General features: G+C 37.8%; 1 protein-coding gene across 3 annotated transcripts in view; it reads left to right on the top strand.

The window, feature by feature from the left end:
- The first annotated feature begins 2,859 nt into the window (after positions 1-2,859).
- tox (thymocyte selection-associated high mobility group box) overlaps positions 2,860-20,586 on the top strand; it is a 59,799-nt gene continuing 42,072 nt past the window's right edge. For 2 of the 3 annotated variants that reach the window (XM_056235484.1, XM_056235485.1), the window contains exon 1: positions 2,860-3,321. In XM_056235484.1, the coding sequence (XP_056091459.1) occupies positions 3,223-3,321 (99 nt within the window). In that variant the 5' untranslated portion in view covers positions 2,860-3,222. The remainder of the gene's footprint in view (positions 3,322-20,586) is intronic. The other variant, XM_056235483.1, reaches the window with a different exon arrangement.

Here is a 20,586-nt window from a genome sequence, read left to right on the forward strand (position 1 = left end):
CAGAAAGACAGACAGATAGATAGATATAGGCAGACAGACAGACAGACAGACATATAGATATAGGCAGACAGACAGACAGACATATAGATATAGGCAGACAGACAGACATATAGATAGATACACTCAAAAAATGGTTTTGTGGCACTGTTCTTTTTACCCAAATATGTTGTGTTAAAGTAACACGCATATATTTCTTTTACCACCAAAACACTATTGTATTGCGTTTAATTAACTTAACCTGTATAATTTTCAACTATACTTAATTATCATTCGTTAAACTAATGTAAAGAGTTTAATTTCGTGATTCAAAAAACCCTGGATGTGATTATTTCCAACGTATTGGATGAAGATGCAGTGTGAAGAAAGTGGAAAGGTGCATGGCCTCAGAGAAAATATAAAGTTAATCTAAAGGCAAAGTCTTTCATTTGAGTATTTCGGAAAGTCTGTCCTGGAATACTTTAAATATATTGCAATGAAAAAAAAATATTTTGGCTGCTTGTTCAAATTGCTTCAAATGAGCTTAAGCAACACAATTGCTTCATGTTGTCCAAACTTAATTTGATTGAGTTCAATCTGCCTAAATATGTAAAATTAAAGTTTACTTAATCCGTTTGTGTTGGATTACATGAATGATTTGTGTTGCATTAACTTAAACTGGGCGGTGCTTGTTAGTTCCCAGCATGCTTTGCATATAGCTGAATTAAGAGAGAACAAATGTTGAAATTAAGTGTTATTTTATGTGTTTTTGAGAAAATGAGGAAAGGGGAAGACTTTATAGTGTGTAATTGTGTTTAATGTTCAATTACATTGCAATTATTAGAACCATTTAATATTACAGTGGGTTACCATTGTGGAGAAGAGTGGAGCATTTGGTTAGGATGTGGACTCATTAATAAAATACAACTCTTGTTGGTGAAAGAGCACATACATCTTAGCATTTAATATGTTAATAAGTGTTATTATATGCTAATAGCAAGCTACAGTATAGAATTTCAATTGAGAAATTATGTAAATCTTACATACTTTTATTTGTCAGTGAAGATTTAAATAAACTAAAGCATGTTCACTAAACTTAACCGGTTTAAGTTAGAGGGAAGCAATTCCATTGATTTGTTTGGACTCATTCAGTTGTGTTGTCACAACACAAGGAGCTTACATAGATTAAAAAAATCCCATTAATGTTAATAAAACGCAATTTGCTTGTGTGAAACCACTGTCCATAATTAAATTAAGTAAGTTTAAAGAGTAATTTTTTTGAGTGGTATTTCATTTCGCTATATATAGGCAGACAGACAGATATAGGCAGACAGACAGATAGATATAGGCAGACAGACAGACAGACAGACAGACAGATAGGCAGACAGATAGATAGATAGATAGATAGATAGATAGATAGATATGCAGACAGATAGACAGACAGATAGATAGATAGATAGATAGATAGATAGATAGATACCCCCCCCCCCTGAAATAGCCTTTTTTTTACGTTGTGCAATTTTGCAACATGACCCAGAGTACGACGTCTCAAAGAATGCATAATCTTGAATTATAAGAGCAAAAGTAGAATCTGGAATAGCTCAATCTTATTTATGCCTGTGCACAAAGCTGCTTAATAGACTATGTGCTGAGGTCTGAAGCAAGTATTGAAGCCTGTCAGCTTTCTATTTTAATTCTGTAAAAGCAGCTTTGGTTGTAGCTAATAAGTCATCTTCATTGATTAGCCTATATATTTCTTGAGATTTCCTGCCAATTGAGACTGTTTCTCCTAATTACAGTGGAGAAAGAGATTTCAGAAATTGATCTGTTTTCTGAAGGCAATCACTCTATCTTTATGCATAAATAAAATAATAATAATATATAAACAGCAGTCACATTTACAAAGTAATTTAATATTTTGCCTGGTTATTAAGGGAGAATCAAATATATCATAAAAAGCAATACACAACAACAACAAAAATAAAAACAAAAACTTTAGAAGTCCTTGGACAAAGCATGTGAAATACCATAAAAAGTTTATAATTTGTTATGACCAGTGTTAGGTTAGGTAACCTAACCCAGGTGACGCAGTGTTATGTAATGTCAAATTTAAATTAGTAAACTAATCTTTTAGAATATTTCACTTTTAAAAACATATTGTACCTATTTTATTTATGTTGTCTGACAGGCTTCCAGACCAGAGTTTGTGTGGGGAGCAGCGACTGGAGAGGGGAAAATGAAAAAAACCAGGAGTGGATGTTTATGGCATAGATGAAGGGATGGATATCTTAACATACACTTCCAGTTTCCTTTTATTTAGGATTGCCACTGCTATCAGTAAAACGTAGACCAGTGGTTTTCAGCCACCTAGTATCAACACATTAAAACAATGAATAGCTTAATTGGATGATTCCACAACTTTCAAGAACTGCTTGCTCTTCAATAAAAACAGCTTAAGAAAGATGATGCCAGTTTAGCTACATGATTTAGCCTACTTTTATTTTTAGCAGGTTTTAGAGTTTAATTTAATTGTGAATTTATGTTAAGATAGATTGTTTTATTGTAACGTACTTTAAATCATTTAAGTCATGGTGTTCCACTTTGGAAGTATAGTTGTTCACATGCCTAATACTACCCAGTGCTGGAGACTCTTGTTTACATTTCACGATAACATATTCTAATGCGGTGAAAGACACCCCTGTCAAAAATATGTTCGTTTTGAAGAGCGATACTGGCACATCTAAACGGAATCTTCCGTCAGCATATGTTCAGACAGACAGTATCATACGCAAAGTGATGCAAATCCTGAAGCAGGAGCGCAGTCCGCGCACATCGCAGCGCCCCCTGTGGTCGCTCAGCGGTACCGCCGCGTGGCTTGCGAGTCTTTTGTGTGTGAACATTGGCAAAGCGCTCGCTTCTCTCCATAGAGCAGTTACTCTGAGCCACAGCTGCACCAAGAAGATACACATCTCTACTCACAGCAGTCAACATATACTCACCAGATGCCCTTGTTCTTTTCAAACCTGAGCACTTTTTCCCCGCGGTATCTCTCTATTGTAAGACGACTGAGGTAAAGGTTCATATAAAAGTTTTTACGAAAAACCGCGGAACGGATGTGAGGCGCAATAGACAGCCTCTTTCAGTCTTCAGTTGGTACCTTCTTCTCTTGCGTTGCGATTTCTGAGTAAGCGAGGAACACATTTTCTAGTGGAAAGGCAATAGGGGCCGGTTGATGTTTTTACTGAAATGGACGTGAGATTTTATCCTCAACCTCCACCACCATCAGCAACAGATCCTTCCCGTCTGGGACAGTCTCACTATTCGGACTCTCCGTACTGCAATAAGGTAAAGCTTCGTTTCATGATGCATGCTCTTCATTTATGTGTTTTGTTTGAGTTTTGCCTGTCTGAACTTTAATGCCGACTGTCGAGGACTTGTTCAAAGTTTGTAGCTACTTCACCCGACTGTCACAGTGAGTCGGAGAAAGTAGGAGATTGAGCGCGCGAGACCAAAAATGTTTCCAAACCTGGTGACTTTGTTTATTGTTTTATTAATCTTATCCCCCTCCCCCCCCCCCCCCCCTGAAAATATAAATGTTCAAATATTTAACTGTTAAATGAGCACATTAGCATTTTCACGTGCCATTTACGTCGCGAATTTAAAAAGCGCCTCTACGGGTTGTCATAGAGACCGCTTATGGACTGTAAATAATATGCAAATAATTAGATCGCACGAAATAAGTTGGTAGCTAGAAGTAGCAATCGCTTACTCAAAAACACCTGCTCATCATCACAGCCCCAAACTCATGGGCATCAACAAACTGACACGCACTACCAACATAGTAACCATATGTATGTGTATGTTTGTTAATGCTGTTCACATCATATTTGTGTTTAATGCTTTGTACCTACGGAATTAATTTATCCTTAAAGTTCCCTGAGGAACAACAGAGATATGTGGGGTTTGTATTCTTCTATTTCTCCTAATGATGGTGCTGTTACTGTGTGTGTGCGTGTGTGCATGTGCGCAGGATAAAGAGAGATGGGGTAGAGAGAGAGAGGGAGAGAGAGAGAGAGAGAGAGAGAGAGAGTGTGTGCGTGTGTGTGTGTGTGTGAATGAGGAGGGGGTAGGGTTACTGTGGGGTGATAGAGTGGGGGTTGGGGTTGTATTATTCCTTTCAATGCTTCTTGATTCACTGCCATAGGTCTCATATCCATGTCTAAGTGCAGTCACATACACAGTGAAATGTTTTATGGATTAATCCCATTTTTAGTGACAGACCTTATTTGAAAAAATCCTTGAAAGCACAATTTCATTGCATTGTTTCAGTGATTCATTTGTTAGATGTAATTTTGATGTGAAGCAGTAAATTGTTAATATCTTTGCTGAGTTTATAAAACCAGGGTAGAGAGGTTGGCGGGGGTAGGGAGGAAAGGAAGAGGGAGGGAGGGAAGAAGGGGAAGGGCTTTCAGATATAATCTATATAGTGTAATTTCACTGCAGAGGCAAGTCAGCCTATATCAACTCCACTCGAGATTTTTCATCTTAGCAATTCAGAAAGAGAGGGAGGAGGGGAGCTGGAGTTAGAAGAGTAAGAAAGAGAGAGAGAGAGAGAGAGATGGGGTGGGGGCCGGGGGTTAGTGGTGGGGGGACACAGCAGAGCAAACAAGTGAGATTGTGACAGTGGTGTGTGGTATCTCCAGAACAAATAGACAGAAATTGATGGTATGTGGCTAAACGAGGGTCACGGTGCCAGTGGGACTGATGCAGTCTGTGCACATAGACCCCCTTCTGATTACCTTCCTCCCTACCTGCTCTGCTCAGATCCCAAAACACTCTTTCTGTTTGATGTGGACAGAAAGGTATAAAAACAAGCACTGTATCTTTATTCATACACTATGGATTTTAGTTCCGAGCCTTAGAGACATACGCTGGCTTAAAAGCGTTCAGTTGTTCTGCACTTTGCTGTGGATTTTCTGCAGTTCAGCAAAACGTGTAAATGCAGGAAAGCCTGTGTTTGTCTAGCGCACTGCTTTTTGTGCATTGAAAGGTACACGTTTCGAGCCTGAAGTTATTGCTGCGAGGATAAAGAAAAAAATGAAGCAACTTTGTACACACTATATCTGAACTTAATGCGCCACACTTCCTGTGCTATACAGTTTGGTTCTTATCGCCCCGTGCTTATCATGCTACCTGCTCGGGACACAAGACACAGTGTTGCTTTGCTAAGAGAGTGTTTCCAAAGCAAATAAATGCAAAGGCAATTAAATCTGAATTTGAAGACGATGTACAGAACTCGTTGAATCTGAATCTGCACCTCTGATGTGTGCTTTGCATGAGTGCTGCTGTTAAGGAAGTCGAGAGTGGTCTTGAAGGGTACTCTGGAGAGATTGGATTACAGTCTGTTTGGGATTATGAAAACTGGCAGAGATGCAGCCCCTGCCCTGACCATTAATGGCCAACAAAACTACCCCGCTGAATCCGACCTATATCAAAGCGAATGATTTATTTCATGCCTAATGACTTTCAGCTGGTGCTCAAGTCGCTGCATTAATGGAGTTTGCAGGCTCAAAGTTATTACAGCCAATGAGATAATGCAAGCAAGCTGTTAACACTACGCATGACTCATTGTCTTGTAAGTCTGTCGTTGATGTGGTTTTAAGGAATGGCGAGAGCCCCAAATTTCACAGGTTTTGCTTGTGTACGGTCTGTGCGCTGTCAGTTGGTGACAGCAGAAGTCTGATCTAACTAATTGAGCTGGGGCCAGTTGCATAAACTGCAAAGACTAGTCATCACATTTTTTTCTTTAAGAATGTTCATAACTATTTTAAGTCAGTTACATAAAAAGGTAGACTGGTCTAATTTGAAACCAAAATGTAAGACTGATTGCCCCATGACTAGCATAATGGCTATGTTTATGCAACTGGCAGCTGGAGTCATTTTGTACAGCCTAAGGTTTGAATGATGCTTACACTGTAAAAAAAATATATTTTTAGAAGTTGACAATAAAATAAAGATGATTAGAGTACATTTGACAAGAAAGTACTATTTCAGTCTTTCTACAAAATTTCACATTTAATTCAATGTGTTTCTTGCTGTTTCTTTTTTGTGAATTTTACATAGCGATTTCTGAGTGAACATTTTTTTTAAGTAAATCCTACATCAGTTTTATTTTCCAGTGAATGAATCAATTAGGCTGATACAAGAGGGTTTAATTGCCTGTGCATTTAAAGCAACAGCAAATAATAGAGAGTTGGTGAGCAAAACAGGCCTGTGTTTTTTTTATGGACGCACATTTTTTATACCTAGCAAACAGATGCTTTTTAAAATTATTATTATTTTGCATTTTGTCTCGAGACAGACACCTATAAACATTTCATAAAAACCTAGAAAATTAAATTCAAGATCTTTTGATTACAATTATGGAGTATATTCTCCTGAAGGTTCTGTATGTGTTTTTTGTGTGTTAGTACATTCCAAATGAGATTCCTGCTCTTAAGGAGATTACATTAAAAACGGATGAGAAATTAGATATCTCAAATATGTATTGCTGTCATGGGCCATGCTCTGTAATATAAAGTCTGCTGTGTGCCACAGTCTTAGCCACAGGCATTTTCAATTAAGTAGAAATTACTGAGATCTTTGGTGGTCCTGGATGTCAGAGGGTCCTAGGATGTCGACCCTGACATAATACGTTGTCTTTTGTGTTTGTTAGTCAAGAGCCACTCTAAAACTGACCAACCCCCCCCACAGTACTTCTACTCCAGCTGCAATGATCATTACACGCATGTGCATTTTTAACAAAAGGAGCTAACGGACTTATCATCTGAGTCCTGAAAGTGGAAGCTGATTTGACTAGGAGAGAAGAAGAGAGGAGCTATAGCTCTGGTAATCTCTGTTTACCAGGTCACTGCTTCTTAGAAAGAGTGATGTGATGACAGGGTGAGACTGAGCGGGCATTTCATTCATGCCCCCCCTGCCTCGGCCTTTAGAGCACTGATCAAACCACACTCCTAAATGTGAGAGGAAATCAATGCATGCCGCAGTCTGTTTGTATTTGATGCTGTATCATTCACATGATGTCATATGGTAAGTGGTTTGCTGTACAAAAATCCAAAATCTTTATTGTTCTTGGCTCAAACTGAAGCATGTAAATATAAATCATGTGGGACTTTCCATGAATATGGTACACTTTGGTGTTCCACTTTGGTTTTTGTCACGAGATCTATTAGATATGTTTGGCAAACTAACATGTCAATTTAACATAGCATGAAAAATGTAGCTTTACACACATCAAATTCTTTATTCCCCCATTAGAGGTCTTGAAGGAATTTATCTTTATTTATTTATGTTTCTTCTTTTAAATTTTAATTGCTTTTATCACTAAATCTCACAAATCTGAGTTTAAACTCCAAATTTTGTTTACATGGTTGCAAACATCACAAACCTCGTTTGAAATGCACAGTAAATAAAGAAAGTTCTTATAATATTTGATTTATTGATCAACATTTAAGCAAGTTAAGCACATCCTTTAACTAATCATTTGTTAAAAAAAGAGTTTTAGACTGAGGGTTTTAGAATATTAAAGCCAAAAATTAGGGATGCACGATATATCGGACGCCATATCAGTATCGGCCGATATGTGTTCATTTTTAATGTTATCGTTATCGGCCTGTTAAGAAAATTTGGCCAATATATTAAAGCGGATAAATAATGTATTATTTCCTTCAGCTGAAACACTTCAAGATGTGCACTGTTCACTTTGATGGTTTGGAATTGCTTGAAATATGATTGGAATCACTTCAAAAAGGAAAATACAGTTAAGTGCACATGTGCAGCGCAAGTCTGTCATATAGGCTTCATAAAATTATAATGAGAACATCGTTATAATTGTGTTTCGGTCATGGCTTTTAATGGTGAGACTTTTGTTTTTGTAATCAGGCTCTCAAAAATTATATAAAAATTTGGATTTAGATTTATCGGCCAATACATAAGTTATTGGCATTCAAATAAAAATAATTATCGGTAATCGGTATCGACCAAAATTCTCATATTGGTGCATCCCTACCAAAAATTGTATGGTCAGAGTTTTGCTGAATGAGTTATGTTGATGTCAATATGCACAACAAGGTGTCAGTGTTTAGGACTTTAACACCTCCATGTTTGAAACGTTTGGAAAGCATTGTACAGTAACTCCAAAAAATGGCTTGCTCTCCCCCTTTAAACAGAGATGTCCTTCCACTGACGGATATCTGGGAGTTTTTCCTATGTCAACAGCATATGTCAACATTACACTGGCCGGCCACACATGGGTGGATTGTCATAAATGTGAGATGTTTACATAGGCTGTGATCTTTGCTCATGTTGTGCCTAGGTCAAGCTCCAAGTACAACAGCACAATGAAGAGCTGCACATCACTGATGCGACTTTGTTTACTTGATGCTTTTCCATGCGATGACGTCTCCACACCAACCACGCTTGACAGATATCTTTACAGATGATTGACCCTTTTTGATGTGTTTGTTAGAATGTTAGAATGGTCGGCAGTAGTCACCGCAGTGCCCTGTGAGTAACTAGTAACTTCTTACCGTTATCTTTGCAGCAGATGCTAAACCAGTTGTCAGTTAATGAACTATGTACATTTGTTGAAAGAAGAGATCCAATTATTGTTCCGTCTCCACAATATCAATATATTCTCATTTAAGGTCAACTTAATTGCATCCAAATTTGGTCTTGCTGGTAACAAAAGCCATTACTGTTTGAGTTCCTGTTCAGTGGCTAGCTGGCACGGTTCACTGGCTTCTGTCAAAAAGGATTTGCTTCTGATTGACAGCCTCACTGGAATGTGAATGGAGTTTTTAATTGCATATCATGTGTGCATATCTAAAGAGACAAGCTCTGTGGCTCGGGCTACTGTTCATTACGACTCTACAGGTCAACGTACAACTCAACTACACAAACACAAACACACACTCATTGTGGGCTTGTTTCTTCTCACTTTCTTCCATTATGTGGTAGAATATCGGCTCAGTGTGTTTGCTTTGGCTTTACGGACATGTCACATATAACTTTCCCGTATGTGGAAATTAAATACATAATATACTGTCCAAACACTCACACAGGAACTGTAGCAGATCACCAATTTATTTGCACACCATAAATGACGCTCTCTACCATCAGCGACTGTGCTATCACGAAACTCCACCAGCCACATTTCTTTTGGTATCCAGTACCTGGATACCAGACGTGACTTATCCTGCCAAGCTCCAAAAATAAATAAATAACATCATAAAAGTATTATTAATAAAAAAAAGTATTATCATATGACGTGTGTACTGTATTCACGGTCATTTGATAGCTTTGTGAGGAACAGACTAAAAGTGAAGTTGTTATTCACAGAAAATCTTCTCTTCCTCTTCATTCTGCATATTCAAACAGGTGTGGTTACAAATTTAACCAGGTTTAGCAGTAAACTTTTTTTTTTAGCAGTATTCTTTTTTCCAATTAATGGTTTTCATGGGTATTTCCATTTTATGAAATTATTGTTGGACTGAAGATTTTCACTGGATTTTCACAGTTACAGTCAATTCAGGGGTTTACAAATTAGGGTTTGGGGATGCACAGTTGGCCTCAAGTTATTTATACTGTGTATATATATATATATATAGATTAGCCCTTGACTAAAGATTTTTCTAGTCGTCTATTAGTCGTTCATTTACGCGATTAGTCGACTAATCGCACGTGTATATAAATAAGCCATAAATCATAATATTGAGCCTTTAATTGTCTAAACAAATCCTAATCAGCGTTCAAGTGCACGCATAAAGCTTACCACAGCCCACCGGCAAAAGTAATGATTATGAATGTGTCGTGAAAAAACAGCAAGGAGTCTGTCTGGACATTTTAATAATTTATTGATAATGTTTTCTGTGTTTTCGGCTGCAGAGATTAAGTCGACGATGCTGACTCGTCATCTCCGCAGAATAGAACACGCACCTATATGCATGTTTCATAACATAATCCATTTAAAAATAGACATTTCAAGCTTTCGATAGATGTATTTCTCATGTCTGTTTATTCTTTGGCGCATTCAAGTTCACAGAGGCCGAGACGGCAGAAAGCGCATCCTGTTTGTTTTGTTTATTTTACAAAAGCACAATGTTTAGTTATTTTGAGTGCACACAAATAAAATTTGTCAGTTTCGAATGACATATTAGGCTACTCTTGATTATAATTGAGTATTTTAAGTTAAATGCTAGTGATCACACCGGCGCCTTCATGTCATGCAGTATGTGCGCTATACTTTATCTTCCACACTTCGCACAAACACTTGGATATGCACCTAATAATAGCATACATTTATCTATGTTAACGTTAGAGCGAGCAGCCATGTAAAGTTGCTACTTGCATGTTTTAAATGATAAGCCATAAGTAAGTATATTAAGTATTGCTGACTTCATATTTAATGAAGGTGGTCCAAATTATATCTGGGGGTCCTTGGTATTAAAAATGTAAAAACCTTTGGTCCAATTAATCGTAAAGTAACTTTTTTTTTGTCACATGCTATATATTTGTTTTTTCATTCATATTTATGTTCTGTTTTCTCTCCCAGGGAAGGTGTACAGTGAGAAAACAACAACATAAAAAACACTGGTATTGTTACTCTGTGTCAGGAAAGAAAAAAGTGTAATCAGTGCACCTCTAGTCCAGAATGATTGCCGGTCATGATCTCCAAGCCCACAAAAGTGTTGTTAATTATGCTGGAAGAATGATTATTGTTGTCATTGCTCGTTCCACAGACCCAGAGGGCCAAACCTGAAAAACAGAATCGAGGAAAATAATGTGGCATCTGCAATCAGCCAAGGTGGTTTGGGAAATATATCAGTGATGCTATTAAATGCGAAATGACAAAGAACAGTCTGGATAAGTGGAGTATGTTGTAAAGAGGTGAAAAGAGTTTGTCATAGTCAGTCAGAAGAGACCTGTGCTGAAGTGCTAAGTCACACTTTGTGTCTGGGGAAGAAAAGAGGGAATTTTGCCTGCTTGGTATGTTCCATTTTTGTCTTTGTCACTGTGGAAAGTGCAAGGCCGTAAACACGAGCATTCCTGTGAGAAAGACAGCGTTCAGTTGCATTTTACGGCCTTGATTTCTAGTGACATGTTTACGTCGTCTGTGTTTACGACGCTGGTCGTCAGTCCCAGTTCAGCCCTCTCCAATCTTTTGAGTTTTCCTTGCGTAGTAATTCAAACAAATGTGACATAGCGCTGCAGCCATGTTTGTTACTAAATAAGATTATTTTCTATTAGCTTATAGCTTAATATAATTAGCTTCTCTCTCTGCTAGCATATCAGGCAGTTTAGTGTGATGCAGAAAATGCCAAAAGATCAACTCATTAAGTAGCTGAACATAATGATCATAAAATCTGGACATGTGTTCGCTTTATTTTGGCTGGGGAAATGTTTTTTTTTGGGGGGGGCGGGCCGTCATGCGCGTCGAGAAAATTCTGGCACAAATCGGTGATTGCGATTCATTGGCGGCATCTCATTTTTTGGGTCTGCTTTGCCCAATGACAGTCTACATATGAATAGCTGATTAGGCTCCCAGTTTGAGGAAACATCCAAACAGATGGCTCTGTGAAAACCAATCCAGAATAGCTTAATTGTTTAGTTTAATCTCACTATGAAACATATTGCAATCATTTTCACATAAAGACTTTTTTTTTGTCGCAGAATGTAATGAAAGTTATGGTGCGGATCCAGGATTTTAGGAGCAGCCTGAGAATATCCCAAACATCCTCTTTTTCGCCATCAGTCTAATTGCTGATATCTTTTTAGGACTCTTACCATAAGAATAATTCATATTACGTTGTTTGTAGTGTTTGAGTGCGTGTGTCAATAACACGCAAGGCGTGTCTCACAACTGTAATCCTCTGTTTAATTCACAAACTTTTCTCTATTTTTTTCATGGCAACTGCACGATTTCAATGAGTCCAGCATCTGTTAAATACACGTTTGTTTGTTTGTTTGTTTGTTTGCATGCTTGGAGTGTTATTCTGGCCACAACAATAGTGCCAGCCTCTCCATTGTGTGGTGGACTTTCAGCAACACGTCAGGACTTAAATGCGCACAGCAGCTTTGTGAAGGAGCACACCCTGGCCTTTGTGGGCCCATCTGTAGGTGAACTAATGGCCTGTTGTGTTTCCCCTCATTCAGCTCAGTCTTTGGTGTTTAAGTGGCACCTGTCAGCCTTTTGATGCCGGGCCCTCTGTTCTCCTGCGATCAGGAAGAACACGTTGCGAGTTCCCGATCGCTGTCTTGTGACAAGTGTGAGATCATGTTTCAGCAGCACTAGAACAGGTGGGCGCCACACCTTTCTCTCCTGGAACATAATCATCAAAATGGACTCAGCGCTCTGAGGCTTATCATTAGCTGTAATCAAAACCTATAAGTGCAAAAAAGTAGGGTGGTGCGCAAAACATCAATATTGCACTAACCGTGATGTGGTTTCAAGATGATGAGAGCATTCTGATGCCTTGTTTTATATTATGAAATAGAATTGATGTACACTACCATTCAAAAGTTTGGGGTCAGTACATTTGTTTTGGAAGAATCTAATATTTTATTCAGCAAGGATGCAATTGATCAAACGTGACAGTAAAGACTAAATTATTACAGAAAATTTCTAATAAATGCTGTTCTTTTGAACTTTCTATTTATCAAAGATTCCTGGAAAAAAATGTGTCATCACAAACTGTTTTCAACATTGATAATAAGAAGAAGAAAGGTTTCTCAAACAGCAAATCAGCATATTAGAATGATTTCTGAAGGATCATGTGACACTAAAGACTGGAGTAATGATGCAGAAAATTCAGCTTTGCCATCACAGGAATGAATTAAATTACATTTTAAATTAAATTAAATTAAAATAAATGAATTTTTTTCACAATATTACTGCTGGACTGTATTTTTGATTAAATAAATGCACCCTTGGTCAACATAAGATATTTCTTTCAAAAACATTAAAATAAATCTTACAGACCCCAAACTCTTGAACAGTAATGTTTGTAATTTGGCAGTTTCTGAAAATGGGGTATTTCCTTTGCTTATTGTAATGTAATGTATTGTTTTCTAAATTACTATGAGGATCTGAGTTGTTTTGCGTTGTTGAAAGAATTTTTAAAATTGAAAACATTCTGCAAATTGAGAATTTAAGTTCAGTTCAGTTCCTGAATTTGCAGAATTGCAATTCAAATTTGAACGCAGTAGAATTAAAATTAATTCAAATATAACTCATTTTTAACTAGACAAGTAAAGTTTGCCTTCTGTTGGCTAGTTTGAGATGGGTAGATGGATGGACTATGGTGGAAGAACACTTAATTTCCCAGAATGCATTGCCTATGTTGAAGGACTTTTCGAAAACCTTTGCTTTTTATGTTCAAATGTAAAAACAAGTTAGTATGTTTGTCTTTATGGCAGTATGTTTATACTTTACATGAAAGTCTTTTGGACGTTTCCTCTGAATGTAAAATTTAAGAGCTAGAAGAAAAAGATGTTTTCAACAAACATCCCTTTTATTTTTTATTTTTTGTCTTCACTGCGAGCAGCTGTGTTTGAGGTCAAAATCGACCCAAAATAACAGACTTAAAGTTATAATTGCACGCTTGACTTTCAGAGAAACTCCCCTCATTGCTTGTTCATGGTCTGGTGAAAAGCTTTGAAGCAAGTCATTTGCCCAAGTTATTATTTGAGGGGTTGAGGCTGATCGATGTTCCATATTTTGGGTGTTTACACATTCAGGCTTTTAGAGGACACACTCAGCCAACTCAACTCGACTCATGAGCCTAAAATTAGGCATGAAAATATGCGTTACTCTGACTGCGGCGCACAAGAGAGCAATTAATTTTAGTGCGGCAAGTGTGTACGCCGTTCATAAGCAAAAGAGAAGGTAATTCAAAGAGACTTAAACCTTATCAGGACAGCTACATGTGAAATGGAAATGAAAGGCGGTGGACAGAGAAAACAAGGAGCTCATTTCAACAGGAAACCAGCAGAAAGTCATACTCAATTTTGTTTTGTATTAGTCATACCTTTTTTGCGGTTTCCCGCTGAAAGGATGGTAAAATGGAGTCAAAAATGCTTCCAAACCCATTTGTTTTATAGAAGCACTTTGAAAAGTTTTGCGGTTGAGGCTAGCATTAGATTAGTTGGGATATGTGACTGTCTGCCATCAAAACAGCCTTTCATCCTCTACCATTATTTTAAACACTAAACATTACAAATTTAAGCTTTAAAGTAATTTCAAACATTCATTTCCGCATGAAACTGCGTCTTGTGGTCCTGATTTAGTAAAATAGGATTCTCACTGTGCTAGACAAAAGGCACAGTATATTAAAATCTGTCCAGAGGGGCACGTTTCTAGCCTCTTCTGGATAAGAGTGCAAATGAGTCTGTCATCACAAATATTAAACCCGATCTATAAAACAATTCATGAATTTTCGAAGCCCCTGGGCATTCAGTTTCATAGCTTCCCTGTTCGTGGAAATGCAAAGCAGTATTACACAGGTGTTATATGTGTTTTAAAAGATGGAAATAGTTCCTTTTGTCATTTTAAAAACAAGATTTTTTTCAACCTTGCATTGCAATTTAAACGGTCGAGGCTTATAAGTTGACCCACAAAATCATTCCTGTTTCAGTACCTCGGAATCTGATAGCGGTGGACACACTGTTTTTGCTCTCTGCAAACAAGGCCCTGAAGAGAGAGAGATAAAGAGAGAGTGAGAGAGATATGAACACACACACACACATTCAAATATATGACCCCAGTGTAAATGAGGAACAGCTGCACCATTGTAATTAAACATGGGCAAAAAAAACTACACAAACAAATGAACCTCAGAGCCGTAGGTCCTGAGGCACATTAAGGAGAGAGGGAGAGAGAGAGAGAGAGAGAGAGAGAGAGAGAGAGAGAGAGAAAGAGGGAGAGTAACAAAGCTTCCTACAGGTGGTTAAAACACGAAATTGCTTCTTGGAAGACAAATGAAGCACCCTTTAAATTTGTCAGATAGGAAGTTAATGCTTTTAGTGCTGTTAACGGAGATCAGGCAACCACATTCGCATTTGACACGTTTCACTGGGTGTAAACTCACAGTGCTCAGCTGTAGTCAGATTAAGCCAAATATTATTTTAAAACATTATCACACTAATATGATGTTATAATGAACATCATAGCAATCAGAGTGTTTCCACTTAATTGTAAATGATGTTATTTGTATTTAGCTGATTATTAAATATAAATGAGATTATATTTTAAAAGATAGATAGTTCTGCAAAGAAATGAATATCTGTTTTTAATTATTTTTCTCATGTTGCTCCAAACCTGTCGCTGTTGTTGTAGTTTTCTTTTTAGTGGAAAATGAAAGTGGAAATTTTCTAATGTTTGAATCAAAGTGACCACAACTGTCAAGTTTCAAAAAGGAAAGAAAAAACATAGAAGCACCATAAAAGTGCTTCATTTTATATATATAAAATTGTGTGTGTGTGTGTGTTTTGAACCTATACAATGAATTTACGTGAGAAACAGACCAAAATCATATAGCAGTCATATAGCACAAAGTTATGTAGCACATATCATATGGAATCATATTTTTATGAAATCTTTTAGGATTTTTCTTTCTTTTTTGGTCGGTTGTATGACAGAAGCTGCATAAAGATTCAACAAAAAGTTTTTGTTTGATTTAAAAAAAAATCAGTTTGAAACAACATGAGGGGAAAGCAATGACAGAATTTTTATTTTTGAGTGAAATGTCCCTAAGTAAAAACAAATCTGTATTACTTGCATATAAGATGAAAATCACTTTTGCCATTGTTGTGGATGTGATTGTAATGCAGCAACTATAAATATCATGTCATCAACGCTTTTTTTTAGTCTTCGTACCCTCGTAAAGTGCATGTGTAGCATCACTCTAATTAATTAATATCATTAAACATCATGTTTTTATAAGGAAACTTCAAAGCAAAGTTGCAGCTCAGGTTCACCCGCAATCAATACTGTAATATGATAGAGATATTTTTGTCCTCTTAGCAAATATGCTGGTGATTTGCAGACTGCTGTTCGAGAGATAACTTCTCAGGCGCCATTATCCAAGAAAGAGAAGAATGAGTCATAAAGGCAGGTTTTGGTGTCCGGTTATACTCCTTAATCAATAGTTCTGTTTTTTTGATGTAAACAAATCTACAATAGTGATGAACTGCAGTAGGTCCTGATAGCGATGCAGGCTCAAGGCTCATCTGAGGATGCCATGGAGACCCATGTGATCCAGATCAGGCTGAAACTCATTAGCCTGGCCAAATTTGTGCGATTGCCAAGGATGCCGAAATCTCGAACCAAACGGATCTTGTGGATGCTTGTCATGGCAACAGCATGTATCAATAAAGCAATCTTTATTTCCTGACAGGGAACGAGACCTGCATTCTAATGGAGGGGCTGTGATTGCGTCGTAGCTCGGCACTGTGGCATAAACGCTGCAGTCAAACTAGCTTTAGTTAACCCATACGTTTTGCTGTTAATGTATCAATGCAGACAACCGGCTTAGATGATTGACACATAATGGGATGTTTGTGCCCTGTAGTGTCCGAGCTTGTTTTTCCGTGTATGTTTTTAGCAGCGGCTCATTGGTCAGGCCGCATTAATTCCTATGTGTTTTCCTAGCAGGAGAGGTAATGAACAGGAAGTGATTGTGGTCATGCGTCCAGATAAGAGAGCTTGTGTCCCAGCATCCCTGATGCTTATCACCCACCACACCAGGGCGGCAGCTGCAGAGGAAGTGCATAGCGCCATAGCAACAGCCCAAGAGAGGAGAATCCGCTCTGAAGCTCACAAAAATGTCTCGGGTTCAGCTCCGCACAAAACAGGGCTGTGAAATCACCTGTTTGAAACATTTTCTCTTAGAGAAAATGAAGATGCAGCATTATAAAAGAGTCTAATGAACATGACTCTGATGAGTCATGTTCAAAGCTCGTTGTCAAATAACTATAATTGCATATCTGGGACAGCAGATAATATTTTAATTTGGCAAGTTAGAATGGTGAAAATGTTCAAATATATTACACATGATAAAATGATAAACATGATCCAATATATTACATAGATAATTCCAAACATGAAAATGTGTTGTTGTTGAACACTGATGTCTTCATGCCATGTTATAAAAACAATAAGCCACTAATGAAAATCAGTGTAACCAATGCATTTTTTTTAACCAATATCCACACTAGCTAAATTGGTTATAGAGTAAATACTTTAAAAAACAGAAAATGCCACCATTTGGAGGGTTTCCAAAGAATAGCACCCAAAATTCACAGGTAAAATAACTTTTAATGTATAGTTTATCACTGTTTTTTTTCTTCCCGTTGCTCAAACCAAAGTGAATGGTGCTAGCAATGACAAGGTCCGGGGTTAAAGTATTATTTTATTATTATTATTGGTCAAAAAACAAAAATATAACAGTTAGGTAAAGGCTACCGGTATATTGGTTGATATCTACCTGTCAGACCTGGTACAATCACAGTAACTCATGGTCTTCTGTGGCTTATTGCTTAAATTGACACACACAAACACAAGACAATAGTGTATGAATTCAAAGCCTGAGCCATAGATTGAATGGAACAAATGTGGAAGGAATGCTTGGTTTTTTTTCTCTCCCCCAAGTATGTCCACTGCTGATAGCATTCCTGGTCTCTCGTGTCGTGTCGCTGTAATAGGCCGGGCAGCGCTGGCGATGTGAAGCACTGCTGTGCTGTTGACTGAAGCTGAGCTGAGGATGAGAACACAGTGGCCCATTGTACTGGGTTCAGATACAGAGCCTGATGTGTGAGTTCGGTCAGCTCCTGCTGGGAGCTTTTGTCAAGCGAAGTAGCTCGCTCAAGGGTGTCGCTTTTCCCCCCTAAATACGTACGTTTCTGTGGAAGATTTGGGGAGGGGCCTGCCGTAATGAACATGGCCCTTCTGGTTTGCCATCACTGCCCGCGACAAGCCGCACACCACCCCTCTGTCAGCGTAGTGTCAGGTTAAATGATAGATTAGCGGATTGATTTTCCTGGATATTCCGTGCAATTGTCTTCCATGTTTTGCAAATTAGCAGGAAAATGACTGAACACGACTCTCTTTGTGGCAAGACCTCTGCTATTGATTACAATAGGTGGGCTTAAATGAATGTAAACAGCAGTTTATTAAGTTTTCATTTAATAGCTCTTGCAGTTGATAAAAATAGCTTGTTAATTGTGCCCAAATGTACCGAGTCACTTCTCCATGTCAATCAGGTGTGACGAGGGCACTTCCTAATTTAGAGGAAGGTGGATTCATATTTTAATAAGCCACTGTGCGTGGCATTCAGCCATGAGATTTCAAAAAAGACGAGGCAACATCTGAATTAATCGCGTTGGAGGTTAAATTCAATTTCACGTAATGGGACTTGGCACAGTTTTTTTCCCGCACAATAGCTGAAATCGCAGCCCTTTCAGCTGGCTGCTGGCAGCCGTCCACCCAGGTCATTCTGGCTCCTGCTTCTTGTTGTCTCTTTTTTCTCCCCTCTGTATAAAGATACAGGCAGAAAAATGTTAATCCTTTCAGTGCGTCGCACCTGTTGACATTTTTTGGGGTCTATCGGTTTTGCGATTAGTGTGATTTAATGTAGCTTACCTCCCTGCAACAAGGACGGCAAGAGAGTTCTGGGGGGTTTTGTGTCCATTTTCCTGATGCACCAGGACAAATTCTTTGAGTCTGTTGAAAGTGATTAGATTTCTCAAGGGTCCTTGTCTCAGAAACACTACCCTACATAAATTACTCATGCTCTTCTCTCATGGGCTTAGGGACCGGCTGCCAGCGCTGGAACACATCAGGCATTTGCCTGTTCAAAGGTTGATGTGGTAAATATATATGCATTGGCTGATGTGATATTATTAGAAATTATCACTCTAATTCAGCAAGGATGTATTAAACTGATCAAAAGTGTTGCAAAAGAAAAGATAAGAATAAATGCTGTTCTTTTGAATTTTATATTCTTCAAAGAATTTTTCAGTTTTTTCAAAGGTCAGTTTTCTCTTAAACATTAAGCAGCACAGCTGTTTTTAACATTGATAATAATTAGAAATGTTTCATGAGCAGCAAATCAGCATATCAGAATGATTTCTGAAGGATCGTGTAACACTGAAAAGTAATGACACTTTGATGTCATACACCGATAGGTCTGCGCAACACCGCTTCAAGTCGAACCTATTTACTTCATTCCTGAATGAATCCGCGTTTTCAACAAATCAACCAATGATTCAATGGTCCATTCATAAAGAGAGTCATTTACTTAATTCTTAAATGAATCAGCTGTTTGAACGAATCGAATGAATGAATGACTCAATCACTTACTCATTTAGACATTTAGCGCCACCTACTGGCAGTTTTAGTTTCTTATTTAGAGTATCATTTCATTGAAAAAATTACTTTTTTGGGGATAGTTTGCCAAATATACAAAATATAGCACAAGTAAATTCATTCACAAAATAACATTTTCTAGGTTTCAAATTTGAAGCAATCGATATTATATATTGTTCAAAATGATAACAAAAAGTCTAGGGCCCGTTCACAACAAGGACGATAATTATAAAGATAACGATAATACAGTAGTTCTAAAAATCATTCTCAATATGAAAGAATAGCAGAGTCCACACAACAACTATAACAATAACAGCACAAAGAAACGATATAGTTGGAATCACTTTCAATATGTTATCCTGATGAACAATAAAAACACTGACAGCCAATCAGAATCAATCCAGCTATAACGAACTCAAACCTTTAAAGCGGCAGACAAGCACGTGCTTCGAATAAACAGAACGATATCTTCCGCCGGTGTGGACGCTAATATAGTTATCGTTGTAGTTTTCTTTATAGTTTGGTGTAAACGGGCCTTTAGACTTGTGAAACTTTGTGTTTATTGTTGATATAATGAAGTACAGCCTAGTTCGATATTTTGTATCTAATTCAGTGAATTTGTTATTATTATTATGACATTTTACATTAAGTGAGACTTGCATATCCAAAACATTTTCAATATAATGATGAGGAATGTGCTCTGCAACACTGTGTGTGTTGTGTAACCCTCTGTGCTGGTGACAGTGGTCTCATGTGGTTATTTGTGAGGGGTCACCATGTCATGCAGAAGGTTTCATGTCTTCAACTAGCTGTTCTGTGGTTGAAGTGCATTGTGGGACATTAGTGTAGACATATGTCGGACTGCATCCCGGACAGTAAAAGTAGCGCGTACACACACACACACACACACACACCACTCCTGTTGAGATAAAAATAACATGACCTACCTTTCAGCTGCAAACATCCTCAAGTGAGCAGATACACTTAAACACTCTCCCACACGAGTTAAACACTGTTGACCCCGCACAGCTGCACCAAAATCTGCACCATTTATCAAAATACAGAAATGAAACAGACACCGAAGACAAACAAGGAGAATAAATGTTGTCATTGGGCTTTCGGTGCTGGAAAACACTTGTTCAAACACCCTTATCAAACCAAATTTTCCCCTCAACCAATCGTAAAAT

This window comes from Rhinichthys klamathensis, unplaced genomic scaffold, assembly GCF_029890125.1.
Source record: "Rhinichthys klamathensis goyatoka isolate OS25496 unplaced genomic scaffold, OSU_Roscu_1.1 h1tg000422l_1, whole genome shotgun sequence".
Lineage (NCBI taxonomy): Eukaryota > Metazoa > Chordata > Actinopteri > Cypriniformes > Leuciscidae > Rhinichthys > Rhinichthys klamathensis.